This window comes from Nipponia nippon, unplaced genomic scaffold (assembly GCF_047370975.1).
Source record: "Nipponia nippon isolate SJK-2023a ecotype South Korea unplaced genomic scaffold, ASM4737097v1 scaffold_30, whole genome shotgun sequence".
Taxonomy (NCBI): domain Eukaryota; kingdom Metazoa; phylum Chordata; class Aves; order Pelecaniformes; family Threskiornithidae; genus Nipponia; species Nipponia nippon.
The window spans coordinates 2,155,982-2,171,211 of NW_028262348.1; the positions used below are offsets into that span (position 1 = coordinate 2,155,982).

Sequence of the window (15,230 nt, forward strand, 5' to 3'; positions counted from 1 at the left end):
AGCGGAGGGGAGGCGGGCGGAGGCGGGCGGCGGCCCGTCCCTCGCAGCTCCGCCATGGCCGCCGAGGAGCGCGAGCAGCGCCCCGCCCGCCCCAGCTCCCGCGCAGGCGCGGCCAACCGCCGCCGCTCTCCGCCGTCCGCGCAGGCGCGGGGCGCGGGCGGCCCGGGTGGGCGGCGCGCAGGCGCGGCGGCGGCGCTGTCAGTTCCGGCTGTTTGTTCGGGAAGTGGATCCGGCCCGCCGCCGCCGCCGCCCCCCCCCCCCCCCCCAGCTCCGCCGCCCGCGGCCGCTCCCGCCGCCCCGGCCATGGCCAGGGACTACGATCACCTCTTCAAGCTGCTCATCATCGGCGACAGCGGTGAGGGAGGGCGGCGCGGCGCCGGGGGCGGGGGTAGGCCGCTGGCGGGGTGGCCGCCCCTCGCCTCCGCCCGGGCCGTCGGGGGCCTGAGGGCGGCGGAGAGGGCGGCCCTCTCCCGGGGCCGTTGCGGCCGGTGCCCCGGCTCTGCCGGGCGGGAGGCAGGGGCACCCCGCGCCTGGAGCGGGGGGGGCGCGTTCGCCTGGGCCCTGGGAGCTTTCATCGGGTGATGAACCGGGCGCCGCGGGGTGCTGTGGTCGGTGGCGGGGCCAGGATTAGGAGAAGGAAGACGGGGCACGGATGGGTGAGGCCCTTGCGAGCCGCCCCTTCCGAGGGCGCCCGCTAATTCCTGCTGGGACGAGGAGGGAATTCCCTTCCCCTGTGACAGGCGGTTTAAGGCATCGATGGGAAGGGCTGGCTGCTCCTCAGCCCTAGGGACCATTGTTTCCAGCGTGGCAACTACTACGTTTTAATACTCTTTATTATCTTAATTATTCCTTAAGACTCTTCCCGTGCTTCACCCTGAAGTCTCGGTTTTAGAGTTCGTCACTTTTTTTTAATAAATCCTTGAAGAGCTGGTAGCTTTGTGTACTTCTAGCAAAGGATGCAAATACCTAAAATAGTTATGGATAAGGGGTAGTTACAGATTTTTGAAAATAGACCTGTAAATCCTTCTGCAGCAGTTTCAGAAACTTCTGGAGGGCTGGCGTGCAAACTCAGCCTGTGTCTGGTGCTTTAGTCTAGGTACATAAGAACTGGGACTGGGAAGATTCCTGTCTTCAGTCCAGTTCAGTGTTGGTAACGCTCCAACAGCTTACAGTTTAATTTCCATAAGCTGGAGAAGATGGCATCCACCCTCTTCTTTTAATAGAGGTGTGGTCCATAAGGCAGCAGGTCCCAGCATGCAGCGAGGCACGGCTCTTGGGTGAAGGTGTAATGTTGCATGATCTTGGCAGTTGTCACCTCCAGAAGCTTTAGCTGTATGTAAAAATATTTTATTCTATACTAAACTGTGTCTGCATGAAGGGATCTAAAGAGGGAGAAAGGGCAACACCTTCAAAACAGCTTAAAACCCTACGCACTTTTGGGAGCCTGTGGATTATTAAAACCAAATGTTGCATTCTGAGTAAAGCAGCAATTCTGTTGCTTGCTGATGAGTTTCAAAACTGTTCAGGCAAGATAAACAGGATGGTGAAAACTCTGAGGAGGACTTCTCCTCATTTGGAACAATTAAATGAAGTTTCTTAGCTGAGTCTTCTTGAGTCCCTGCAGTGTATCCAGTGAGAGGAAGAAAGCGTTGTGAGAATTGTCGGGTTGCCTGTGGTTCTCTGTTGTAATTAAATCTCACTATGTAGTTTGAGTATTGATTTTTTTTCTTTTTTGTTTTTGTTTTTGCTAACCCCAACAGGAAGGCTTTGTCCCTGCTTTCACAAAACAGTTTGCTTGCCTTGTTTATTGATGTTTATTCCTTGCAGTAGGAAGTAGACTGATACTGGATAGGATGATTATGTCTCATCTGCTTTCCCCTGTAGGCAAATACATCAAGAGGGTACTAGGTTTGTGTGTTTGTAGAACAGGTCATCTTGAGAAGCTGCTGGTGATCTCAGTTGTGCCGAATATTTAAAAATAATACAGATGATCCGTGCTTTGCATGTGCTTCTTTAATTCGCTCGTGCTTCTTTAATTCACTCTACCATTCAGTAGGATATGGGGTTTAGAAACTGGTACGGCCCAGAATTTTGCTTTTAATATTGATTTTGCAAAGCCCATAGGCCTTTTTTTTTGTTTCATTTTGCTGTCTTCAACAAGCAAAGAGGCCCTGCTAGCCTTCTCTTTTCAGCTCTTGAAATAACTCTGTGTAGGAAGTGGACGGTCACGAAGAGTGTGGTTTCTCTATAGGTGACCAGTGCAGGTCAGAGGCAGCGTTTGCTTAGCGAGATGGTTGTCATCGGGAGCGTGTAGACCTTCCTGAGTTCAGGAGGTTTCTCTAGAAGCTGCCCGAGTCCCGGGAGCAGCATCGGCAAGAGCGTGGCTGTGCAGCAGTGGACAGTCTGACGGAGCGGTGGTCCTGTGCGGCCCATGCAGCTCTGCAGCGTAGCCTGGGGCTGACTGACGTTTTAAGAAGGTGGTGTGGTCTGACAAGGCTGTGGGTTCCACCATCTCCTTTCTTTTTATTAAGCTGGAGGCCAAGGCTGCTTGATCAAGAAGCATAGTCCTTGCTGAAACCTTTTTTTCTTTTTTTATACCTTAGTCAGGTGGTATTTTGCAGGGTTTTAGCTCTTGCTAAATAACCAGTCCTCTGCTAAAGTTTAGGAACTGCTCTGCTACCTTTTTTTGAGCTCAGAGGTATTCAGTGTATGCACGCTGTAACTTTGTATTTTTTAATAGCATTCTTTTTTTTTTTTCTTTAAGATTTGTAATACTCAATGAGAAGTGAGCATGGCTTCTTCAGATGTCTGGTGATTTGAACTCTTTGCAAATGAGATCTGGCTTACTGGAATCATGCAGATTTTGAGTTTTGTGCTTTTTTTTTTTTTTTTTTTTGTGCTGGTAGCTATCTTCAGATGTCAGCAGCTGAGAACTCTTGCAGTTCTGTATTCTTTGCACACGCCTTTTGCACAGGTCTTCTATTAAGAAGAACTTGCAAGTTCTACATCATCTAAAGAATTAGTTTAAATAACTTCTACCTGAGAAGATTTAATAGATAATCACCCTGGTGAAGCTGAATTTCCTCTTCATGACATAGCAGACTTCTTTTCTGGAGGGGAAGGGACATTAACAGCAGAGATGTTATGCAGAGATAACAACTTTGAGGCATTCTGATACCCAGATTCCCTTGGTTGGCTGTGCAGGAATGAGTTTCTTACGATTCTTGTCTGAAGCACTGTGAAAAACGCTTCCCTGCAACAGGGTGTGATCAGGGCGCAAACAATCGTGTAAGGAAAACCTGGATGAAGTGCTGCTCAAAGCACTTAGAGAAATGTTTGATGGAACAGTTTGGCAAAAGGTACAACTTCAGAAAGGTATGTGTCCTTCCTGTTAGGTGTGGAACAAGCCTGTTTTGGATGGCAGTATAGAACAATGGTTCCCAACTCCCCTGTTTGGTTTAGGCTTCTGTTAAACTGTGGCCATGATAACATAAGCTTTATAGTAGCAAACCCTAGTCTGATTGTCTAAGTAGTCCAAATTCCACTGCCGTTGAGCACGGCATAAATGAATGGGAGGTAGGCAGTGGTGTTAAGAATGATGTGCAAGTGGAACTCAGTAGAGTAGTGTAGAGCAGTGTCCTGAGTACTTGTTAATTAGCGTGACATACTCTTTTTTGGATCTTTCCTCAGTAAAAGTAAGTCTACTGATCGTAAACTTGCTTTTAGTTATTACTCTTTTATGACCTCTTAGAACTGACCACAGTTCAAAAGCTACTGTTGGAGAGTTTGCCGAGGGCTGGAGGAAGGAGGAGACAAAAAAAACCCCAAACCTGTACTGCTACAAGAAGCATACCAAGTCTTGGAGTGACAGCAGTGTGCTTGATCAGATCTTCAAGGAGAGTACCGAAATGAATAGTCAAGGTGGATGGTACTAAGTTATCGGCTGAGAAAAGATCCTAGTTAGAGTTAAAAATGCAACAAACGGGTAAAATACTGTTATGTTACCTGACGCCCAAGATGACTGTATTCAAAGATCTTGCTGTCTTTGTTTGTCATAGGTGTGGGCAAGAGCAGTTTGCTGTTGCGTTTTGCAGATAATACCTTCTCAGGTGAGTGTTTTGTTTACTTCAGTAACTGAAATGGTCAAGGTCTGCTCCAGTGCTGCTGGTTGGCAAGGAGTTGTTCTTCTGCACTTCCCCACTGCTAGCTGTACGAGGAATACATTCTGTTTCTAACTTTGCTGCTCTTGCTATAAGCTTATACAAGCCGTCCGGTCTGATCTTCGCTTGCAACTGAAAGTCCCACAGTATTTAAATGCTGCCATGGTTCCAGAAAGAGCTTAGGTTTTTTAGCTTATGCTGTGCTCTGTGCAGACTTCCTATTGGCCACTGGGCATTTAGATTGATTGAGTATTGTGGCTAAATAACTTACATTTGGGACATAACTAATTGATTGGGAGAAAACTCTTAGAACAGACTGTGTTCAAAATAAGCGATTGCACAAGCAAGTAAAGCAAAGCTTTGTCTCAAAATTTTCGCAAATGAAATACTTGCATAGTTACTGTCCATTTCTTGAGATATTTGGGTGCTTACTCTTGAGCAGCAATGCGGCAGAAGAATAATTTTATTTTGTAACACTGAATTTTAAATTTAAAGGGTGGCATGGGAGAAATGGCTTTATGGCTAGAAAAAAGAAGCTATTAGCTGCAGATGAAAACATGCAGATCAGCATGACCTGATAGGGCATTTTGAAAGATAAGCAGATAGGGGGAACCTTGTTCTCCTGTCCAATCTGAGAGCTACTGCTAAATAGCATGCAGAAGCGTGCTTTGGAACATCCAAAACAAACAAGACTTAGGTTCTCACTTACCTACGCTTTCCCTTCAGGCAGCTACATAACCACAATTGGAGTGGATTTTAAAATCCGGACAGTTGAGATCAATGGAGAGAAGGTGAAGCTACAGATCTGGGACACAGCTGGACAGGAGCGCTTCCGGACTATTACATCAACGTGAGTATAACTGGGCTTAATGATATGTAGCTTGGTGTATGGATCGTGTAGTTTAGAGTTAAGGTTTGGATATTTTAATGTTGCAGTTGGTTAGCTAACGATAGCTTTGCTGTCTGTACAGTGGGACTTCTCTCAGCTGGTTTAGGACCGATAGCGGTGGTGATACTGTGGTTAGGTTTGAAACTGGAGTTTCAGATTTCCTCACTCCTCTCTGCATTTCCACGATGGCTTTGTCTTATTCCTCTGCTGCTAGTTTCCAAAGGGTAGAACCGGAGTTATTTCGCTGTTCTGCATACGCTAGAAAACTTGTCTCTGAAGCGTATCCAAGAAGGTCATCCTCTGATTGTATGTATTGCAGAAGTACAGAGTGCAAACCCTCCGTCGGTGTCGTATAACTAATGAATAGCTTTGAGATCGAAGAATGGGATTTCCGATATTTAGTTTTCTTTTAGGACAACTGCATTTTAGCGGCTATCTTTGTGTGGAGTTCTGTTGAGGCAGACGCCCACATGAAGTTAACCTTTTCCTTGGTTCGAGTTCAGTTTCATGCTCATTGTCCTTTTGAACAGCTTTTCCTGTTCCTGAAGAAACCACACCCAAAGCTGCAGCAGTGGGAACTAAGAATAAAATTCATTTGTAAACTGATTGCATTAAAGGTGGGACTGCTCACCGTGGCACTAGGGGAAGAGGAAAAAATACGCTTGGAAATGGAACTTTTGTTTCCTTTGGGTATTAACAAAAAATAGTAGTTCTTGAAAGACCTAGGTGGTTCACTTGGTCTTTCATGACTGATTTCTCTTTTGACTCCTATTGGAGAGGAGAATCGTTTTCAGCTGATGTATTGGTTAACTTACTCAGACGTAAAAATAATGAGATTGGATGCATCTGTGTTATGTCTAAAGAGCTAGAAATGGCAAAATCGAACCTGATGCGCGCGCCGCCCCTTTCCTCTGCGCTTCTATACGGATATTACTGGATTACTTCCATTGTTTCTTAAGTGTTTAGCTTGAAAAAAATGGGTTGCCTCTTGTAGGGTTCCTGTGTGTGACATCACTTCTTGTTTCAGTGCTGCAGGTGGCGTGGGGCAGGAAGCGGTGAGGGGCAGGCAGCCGTGCACTGCTGCGGCTCCCATCAGCTGTGCGCGCGGGCTAGTCACAGAGTGCCCCAATTAGTGCTGAGTCAGCACATGGCCTTCCTGTTTTCAGATTCCCTGACACGACTCGGAGCTGCGTTAATGAGCGTTGGTTAGTGGGGCTGATGCCAGCTAGTTTAGAAAGCCGTGGTATCCGGCACTGAGCGGGGAATACCAGGAAAGGAGGCTTCCTTTTGTGAACGGGAATAGCTGCAGATGGGACTTTGCGTAGTGTTTCATGTAAATTTTTTCCTTCGATTAACATTTAAAATGGGGAAGCTGAAATGGTTTGAGGGCATTTGTGCCATGACCTGTTTGAACTCTGCTACTACTTTCTTTTGCATAGCTTTTTACCAAAGTGACGTATATTTTACTCTTGGGGAAGTGAAGGCCCCAGTTTTCCTGCCTTATCTCTGGTGAAGTAGTTACAGAATCTTCCGTGGTCAGGGAAGAAAGATTTGAATTTTGTGCAAGTTTAAGCAAAGAAGTTCCTGTGTCCGAGTGCATTTGAAGGGTTGAGGAAAACTTTGGGAATGCTGGTTACCTTGTCGTGAGGGCTCTTCTTGCTGCTAGGTCAGCTAGCTGTGACGGTCTAGCGTTCGTTGATATTTTTCAAGAGGCGCTCTGGACCTAAACATATCACCTGTAAAAACAGGAGATAAGATCCTGATTTTTAGAAATGGTTCTATATATATATTTTTTTTTATATTGGCAAAGTAATACCGTACCTGATTTGCTTAGCCCAGACTGAGTGACAAATCAGTTACCATGCTAGTAGTTAAAAAAGGGCTTGGTTAGCAAATCGTGGGTGGAGTGCGAGTGCGCTGTCAAAAGTGTAGTAGTCTTTGTCTACTCTTTGACTTGATTGAGGTTTAGATTGAGGTTAAGACTATAAAAGGTGTCCTTCAGTATTACTGTAGGCCAGGAAGTCCCTTCACAGTTAAAGGTAGAGTCCAGATTGATGTTGAGCCAAGCCTGGCAAGCAAGTCTGAAATTAGAGCCCATCTGGTAATAATAGTAACAGGTTGGAAGTACTGCTGTGTAGACCTGGAATTGCAAAATGGTAGAGGTGGTAGGAAGTTAATAGTAGAGAATTCGGAAACATTAAAAGGTCATTCTATTTTGATTTTACTTGACTATAGCTACAGAAGCTGAAAAACAATAAAACTGTGGAGCAACAGAAATCAAGGTGACCTGGAGTATTTTACAGAAACTCAGGAAAAATAAACCACATCAGCATTTCAGACTGGGAAGTATAAAAGATAGCAGCTGGTTTTACTGTCTATTAAATGTGGAAGTACTGGGATAGCTGGTGCCTAGTGGGAGGAGAGGCCAAGTTGTGTGCATTTGGTTGGCATGGAACGTCATACAAACTCTAAATTTGATTTAAATTCACCAGAGATGTAGCACGCCAGGACTCAGCTGTATTAGCAGGAATAGTTAAGATGCGTGAACTTTTGTGTACTTGATTTGTTGTTGTAGGTAGGATGCTCCGTCCTGATTCAGGACTGTGGTTTTAGGATTTAAGCTTTAAATAATAGTTGTCAGATGCTAGCACAGGATGAATAGCGCTAGCAGAGGGACTTTCTGCCATGCATTTGCGTGGAATGGCATGTTCAAGAGAGGGATAAGCTTTTTGAGATGACAGAATTGATGTGTCTTGCAAACCAGATATGATGGTCAAAAGACTAGTCAACTGACCTGTAACAATACATGTGCTTCCAGGAACCTGAAACAAAGATGAGTATGAAAACAGATTATTAAAAGTCTCTGGAACTGGTTAGAATTCTAGAAGAATGAAACATAAGGAAACATGTATACTACAAACTAGTGAAATATTAACAAAGATGCTGGATTAAACCAATGACCTATCTTTCATGTTGGGCAGTTACTTTTTTTTTTTCTCCCCCCCCCTGGAAAAATGAACATACGTGCCCTACTGAACTAATACTTTCTCTCTTCTAAATCCGACTTAGCTACCGTCATGCTTCATGAACCTAGTTATTATAACTCCAGATGCTAATCTTGGGAAGCATTTGCTAGAGGAAATCTGAGCACTTTCTTATTGGTATCTGTAGTAGGGAGTACCACACTGAATGGCAAAATGTTCCCTTCTGCTTAGAACGGCAGCCTTCAGAGAGGCGCGGGGCGAACGCAGATGGCTGAAGGACACGATGGGTTTGGTGAACCGGTTCTGAAGCTTTTCTGTATCAAGTCTTCAGTATTAGATAATGTTTCAAAGGCAGTAAGCTTCTGTCTTTAAGCTTCTTTAAATATAATTCTACAAGTAGAACAAGCAACTTAGGTGTTTATTTCAACTTAAATGTTAACATTCTTAAGCCTTTTCCACACCAAAGCTAAATGTAAAACTCTTCCAACTATATGGAAGCTAGTTGGCTGCTACCAAACATCCAAGGGCGTATACAGGTGAAGTTTGGTTGTCTTTCACCTCAAGGGGATACTTTCATGGGCACTCTAAACATGAATAACTGTTCTATGACTTTTTTTTTTTTTTTTTTATTCCATTAATGTATTTATCACTAGGAGCAGTAGCAGGTAGTGTAGGGCACATGGCACAACGCTCCTGCCAAATAGAGGACAGCTAGCGTCAGTCATTTAGTCCTTGAATGGGAGGCTGAGATTGAGAACTTCATTTCTCTTCTGCTGTCATTTCTATGGTCTCCATCTTCCTTAAAATGTGGCTGGGAAGAAGAGAAGGCATTCTTTCCCTAGTGTCAAAGCCTCAACTACCTCTTGGTTGCCAAAAGCACAAAATTTACACCTACTCCTCCCTGAATGCCAAAAGCCCCATCTGTTCTCTGCTCACCAAAGCCTACAACTTGTTATAAAAGCAATTCTGCACTGCATCATTCTGAAATCTGAAGTATGGGGTTGGATAAATCAGATTTTGTTTTCTGGTACTGCCCTGCACTTGGGGTTGGAGAATCTTTCCTGTACTTGTTAAGCCTAAAATGTTATCTAGGTCACAAGGCTGTATCTAACAAATGATAGAAGATAGCATGACTGGCTTTGTGAGAAAAATGTGTATTATGGGGCTTAAGAGAGAATAAAAGGTAGTCGTGGTCTTATCTCTTGGACTGCTAAAAGGTAATGTCAGCCAATGGAGAAAATGACATTTTAGTGTAGATGAGGGGTTGGCAACCTTTCTAGAACGACGTGCCAGCCAATTTTCCCTTCCAAAAATAGTAGCAGTGTATGCTGGTAGGAACTCAGCAGGAGTCAGGGGTTGCTGTCTTGCACGAAGGAAGATATTTCTGAGGGGTGGTTGGTAATATTAGTGCTTTGTGGCAGGAGCTCCCAGCTCCTGCAGAGTTTTGAATGCCGTAGTGGTCTGTGCTGCTTGGTCCAGCCCACAGCCCTCATCCCTAGGAGCAGACGACGACTATGCTGACGACACGTCAGGAGTGGGATCTATATGTGCAGGGCGCGTGCTATTCTTCTTCCCCGACATCATATGCTTTGCTTAGAAGAAAACCTAGGTGCGTGGGCAAGGTAGGAGCAGCAGGGTGCTCCAGTGGGTCCTCTGGTTCGGATGACTGGGATACCAGGCGTGGTTTTATGGTGTGCACAGCAGACTGAAGCAGCTCTGCGTAGGTGTCACTGAACCACTGCGTGTCTCTAAAGGCTGAATGCTGTCTTTGCAAATACAATGCTCAGTGCTAGGGAGGAAGTGGTGGGTCAGCCTGAATTAAAAGACCATTAGGTGACATGGGAGAGTTTGAAGATTAGTGGCCAGATGTAGAGAAATCTGGTGTGTTGGTAGGATCGGAGATCTTTCCCTTTCTGATGCTTCACACAAAACAGTAGTCATCCAAAACTGTGTGCAGTACATGTTAGTGTCAGAGGATGGATTATTTTTGCAATGTGTGGATTCAGGCTATGGAATACTTTTTCCTCTCAAGGATCTAGGTTATGAAATAAAAGTTGAGCTTGTAACGAAGTAAAGCACAAATGCAGTGCTGTAGCAAGTTCTAAAGCCATTGAAGGAACTGATTGCAAATGGGCTGGAATATTTGAATGTGCAGGATCTCGTATGGGCTGGGAATAAATAATTCTTACCTGAGTTAGTTCTTGCCAAGGAAAGTGAATGTACAGCATAAATTACGGTAAAACATGGCATGGAAGAAATATTTGGTTGTCTTCTGCAAGTGCCCAGATGAGCAAGAGGAGCGGGCTCTCCGACGTCTGTAGAGTATGCGTGGTATCACAGAGGAGTGTTGATACCCGGTGACTGTCACCGCAAAGTGGTCATGAGAGGATAGGGCCGGGGGAGATGCGTGCGCTCTGTACGTGACACCTGCCTGCCCGTGGCAAGTCTGTCTTGATGGTTTATAAAGGCAGGTGGCTTCTCTTACGGCAGGGACGGTGAGGCTAAAGGTGAGGAAGAGAGAGTGACTCGCTCAAGCGCATCAGTAGCAGAAGTGAGCCGAAGCTTTGAGGTCTTCTGTAAGGTAGTGCGTTTGGGTTAGATGAAAAGGCTTTGAAGTTTAAAGGTGTGTTCGCTGAGTGGGAATAAACTATCAAAGAGGACCAGAGTGGTCACAGTGGGCATCTTTAAAGTGCGATGGAAGGGATGGTGCTGCAAGGAGTGCTTGCACTAAGAGATCAAGCTCTAGAAATGCTGTCACAATTGAAAGGATAATCTTTGATTTTGGTATGTTGAATTCTTGAATTTGTTTTCAAGAGGAGGAAATGAAAGGGAAAGAATAAAGCTACACAAAATATTCCTTTTTTTTTTTTTTTTTTTCTTTTTTTTGGTCAAAGCCACCTAATTTGCAATAGAGAAAATACCTGGTCGCCCTGTGAATGTGGCTGAAAACTGAGAAGGTGGAGCTTGCTTTTTATATAGCATTCTCATGGTGCGCATACCGCCTGCCTTTAGTAGGTTCGTGCAGGTGATAACGTTGGAACTTGAATTCAGGTGTTTTCCTTGCATATCAGAATTGCTCATCATCTTTTAAAGGTGCTGGTTGCCCAAGACTAATGGGAATAAACTGAAACGAAGCTTATTTTTAATGGCTAAAGGTAGCAGAGCGCATTGAATGCACATATGGCGTCGATCTGTTGAGTAGGAAGGTGCGATCAGAACACAGTCGCTCAACAAGACAGAAATTTTTGTGAGCTGAAGAGAACTGTGACTGGGGGTTGAGTGTAGCTGGAGATCCGCTGAAATTTTAGCCTGTAGGTGATCTTTCACAGATAACAAACTCACTGCAAAAGCTTGCCGTGGCTCGGACAACGCGAAGGTTCGCATCACAGCCAGTTCTGAGGACGTACTGGGGGCACCGCCACCTTTTGCTCACGTAGCCGGAGGACAGGATTCATCTTTGAAGATCTTGACAACCTGAACAAGGAAGTAAACGGCAGTCTTTGGACTTTGAAGCCTGCTTGTACAGACTAAGTGAGCAGGGAACTCTGTAGGTTTAGAGGAACAGCATGTCATCTAGCTGTTGTAAAAGAATTAAGTGACTCCCAGCGGAAAGAAAATGGGGGCACTTGATTGCTGTAACGTGGGGATTTGTTATGAACCTTGCAGAAGCTAAGGGAAAGAGCTGAGAAGGTGATGCATAGCTTGAGTTAACGTTTATTGCCTTTTCCTGCTCCCTAGGTATTACAGAGGAACACATGGGGTCATTGTTGTCTACGACGTAACCAGTGCAGAATCTTTTGTGAATGTAAAGCGGTGGTTGCATGAAATTAATCAAAATTGTGATGATGTCTGCCGGATACTAGGTAAGTTTCTGATCAGAGAGTGAAGAGAATCTTACTTAGCGGGCTGACCTGCTGCAGTACAAAACTGACTTTTTTTTTTTTTTTCCTTTCCTTTTTTAGTGGGAAATAAGAATGATGACCCAGAGCGAAAAGTGGTAGAAACGGAAGATGCCTATAAATTTGCTGGGCAGATGGAGATCCAATTGTTTGAGACCAGCGCCAAAGAAAATATTAATGTGGAAGAGGTAATATAATATGCAGAAGAGTATAGATAAAATGACGTGGGGATAATGGCTTGGGAAAAAATAAGAATTACATTCTTCCCACTGAGGAAGAAAGATAAAATGCTTTATACCAGTTGCAAGTGAGTAGGTAAAATGTCAAGAAGAGACGTCCAACTGCATTTGGAAGAGTTGGGAAGCGAAATGAAGGAGCCCACGTTGCCTTTTCCCTAGCTTTGCAGCGCTAACGTACTAGGCCTGGTCTCCGGAAAGACTTCTCACTAGGGAGGGTGCTGCTAGGAGGGAGGGCTGCCCGATCTTCACTCCTGGCCTCGGTTGCCAACCTGACCTGGTTTTATTTACTGGTTTGGGAAGGGGGACAGAGGTGTTACTGATTTAGCTTGGGAGTGGGTCGGGAAGGTACTGGATTTCCGCTTGGCCCGTAGTGGGTTGGGGAAGATCTCTGAGCCATTATTGAACTGCCTGGAGAAGTGGAGTTGCTTCAGGAGAAGAGCATCCCACAAAAGCTAGCCTGGGTTCCTGGGTGGTCTGAACTGGCTTGTTTCTCTTGCAGATGTTTAATTGCATTACAGAGCTAGTCCTGCGAGCAAAGAAAGAAAACCTAGCAAAGCAGCAACAGCAGCAACAGAATGATGTGGTGAAGCTAACGAAGAACAGTAAAAGGAAGAAGCGGTGCTGCTAATGCCCTTTCCCTGCTGCAGAGACTCTGCTCTCAGACAGATCAGCCCCTCCAGCTAGACTCGGGCAATTCCACTGGGGCAGGCTTCGGGAGGACTTTCTCAGTTTTGTGCCGTTATTTAAAGATGATTTTTTCTCCATGTTTTCTATCAAGAGGCGCTGGCACCTTACCACTTCAGTGCCAAGAAGGTATCGGATGGAATCTTGCCCCCCTCTCCTCCCCTGCTCATTCCAGTGCGCCTTGTAGACAAGAAAGGACGTTGCCTACCAAGTGGACTAATTAACCCAAGAGTTTGTATATAATGTATATTGCTTTAACCAGCCTCGCCTCCCTGTTGTCGCTTTGGCTTATGCCTTCTTAATGTCAACCAATCATGGACTGCAGAGTTCATCTTTTTAAAGAAACAGTGCAAAGTTCTTAATGCGAGTTGGCCCCAGGCTGGCAGCAGCGGCTTCCTGGGGCCTCCGGCTTCATTTCTGTTGGGCTCCAGGCTGGCGACTGGTGCCCCTGGGGCCTATGGCTTCACCTGGAGTTCCAGGCTTTTACTGGGGCTCAGGCTTTGTTTTTCTAGGTACCAGGATTGCAGGTGTTGCTGCTGGAGCCTGGGGTTTCACTTCACCAGCCCCTGGGCTGGCAGCTGGTGCTGCTGCTGGGGCCTCCAATTTCAGTTTGCCATGGTCCAGATTTGCAGCTGGGTCCTTGGGTTTCACCTTCTTGTGCTGCAGCCCAGCTGTACCTGTGCTCTCCTTTAGTTTGTATCATGATACTGAAAAACAAACTGACCTGCAGAAGTGGGATTTATTTGGGTAAAACTTTTTTTTTTTTTTTTGAAAAAAAAAAACAAAAACAAAGTTTAACTCCTTTGACGTCTGCTTCTGGTTCAGCCAGGGTCCTAAGTCAGGGTCCATTTCTTTTGAGAACAACAAAACCCATGTGAGTCTGCCAAAAACCCCCAAACTTCTCCTTGTTGCCCTGTCCACAAGTAGGCGATCTGAACTTGAATGTGAACTTTGGTGGCGAAGCTTTTGTTTTTGAGAGAGAAAAGGCATGCAAATAAATCCAGCTGTTCTGGATTGATGTCTGAATATGAAAGCTGCTGCAGGATCATTCCCAGGATTCTTCTGTTAGAAGGGAGGACTGCTGTTTAATGTCGAGAAATGGAAAGCTTGCTCGCTTGGGTTATGTGGTGGTGGGGGATCACCCTTGGAAACAAACTGGTCTCGCTATGCTCAGCAACGTTTTCCTGGCCCTTGTTGGCCTTTCTGGGAAAACAAGGGCTCAGTTCATCAGCCTGAATAGGTGTAGTTAAAGGTGGAGAGTGTACGTGCGTGTAACTAAACGATCAAGTGTCTGGGCTGAAAGTACGTGCTCAGCACCTGAATAATTGCCGAAGTAATAATAAAAAAAGAATTTTTCCTTAAAATGACTAAAAGGCACGGAGGGTATGACTTCCTTTGAGACCTTGAAGGTGGACGTACTCGGTTTGTCAGTAAGTGGCCCTCTGGAATTGCTGGCCATGGTTCGGTAGGATGTGATTCACCCGCCTCCGTGAGCGTTGGATCAGCCCACTGCTCTCCCTCCCTCCCCCTCCCCCAGGAGAGGCTAAATTTTAGTCACTTATTTTGCCTGCATTTTTTTAGATTTCATGGGTTGTGGTAAGAGCCCTAATCATACAATCACGTCACAATCAATCACTTTAAAGACTTTTTAAAAAATGCAAACGATGAATGTGTAACACACCTGTTTTTTTAATCAGTTCAGGTGCTGGGAGTACGTACCCAGCTGCCTTCACCCCTCTCTTTTCTTCACATATCTTTCGTTAGTAGCCCAAGACTAAGAATGAGCTGGCATGATATTGCTAGTGTGAGCTCTGATCGTTGTAAGACTTGAGCGGCTGTGGAAAGCGGCGGCTTAGGTGGCCCCGGTCCATCCCGCCTGCTTTCCGACGTCGAAGGTGGTGCGCGCCCAGGGCAGGAGCCTCGAAGCCCTCCTGTTGAAGTGAAGCTGTCCTGTGGCGGTGGCCGCTCCAGATTAAAGGGCCCAGGTGCGTTACTGTGGGACTCCTGTGGTAGCGTGCGTGCGGATCTAGGAGGGAGTAACTTCATAGAGGCAGAAGTAAAGAAAATGTGTGACTTTACTGGAATTGATGCAATAAAATGCGGAAATGGTGCACCCGAGCCTGGAGTGTTCTCTTATATGGGAAGATTGGTCCTCTTTGAGTCCAGGGCTTTGTGGCCACGGCTTGAACTCTGCCAGTCCAGGTGCCCAACCTCCTGGCTTCACGTGGGATTTCTTTTTTTTGTTTGTTTTTTTCCTAGAGCTGGCTGTAGAGGAGCAGTTCTCTCTCTGCTCTTGCCACTGACTTCAATTGGAAGGGGTGGGGACTGTGTCTCTAGTGGTGCTGATGTGAAGTTTCCTAAATGTTGAGCAATGG

General features: G+C 45.7%; 1 protein-coding gene across 1 annotated transcript; it reads left to right on the forward strand.

Moving 5' to 3' along the window:
• Positions 1-231: 231 nt before the first annotated feature.
• RAB35 (RAB35, member RAS oncogene family) lies at positions 232-14,968 on the forward strand. Its single transcript, XM_087768699.1, has 6 exons — positions 232-355; positions 4,059-4,109; positions 4,887-5,010; positions 11,772-11,896; positions 11,996-12,120; positions 12,671-14,968. Exons 1-6 carry the CDS (start codon positions 304-306, stop codon positions 12,797-12,799), a joined length of 606 nt encoding a protein of 201 aa, XP_087624825.1. The 5' UTR covers positions 232-303; the 3' UTR covers positions 12,800-14,968.
• Positions 14,969-15,230: the final 262 nt, after the last annotated feature.

Coding starts and splice junctions, on each gene's coding strand:
- RAB35 (XM_087768699.1), top strand. CDS start 304: ATGGCCAGGGACTACGATCACCTCTTCAAGCTGCTCATCATCGGCGAC. Junction 4,110..4,886: donor TGCAGATAATACCTTCTCAG/GTGAGTGTTTTG, acceptor CTTTCCCTTCAG/GCAGCTACATAACCACAATT. Junction 11,897..11,995: donor TGATGTCTGCCGGATACTAG/GTAAGTTTCTGA, acceptor TTCCTTTTTTAG/TGGGAAATAAGAATGATGAC.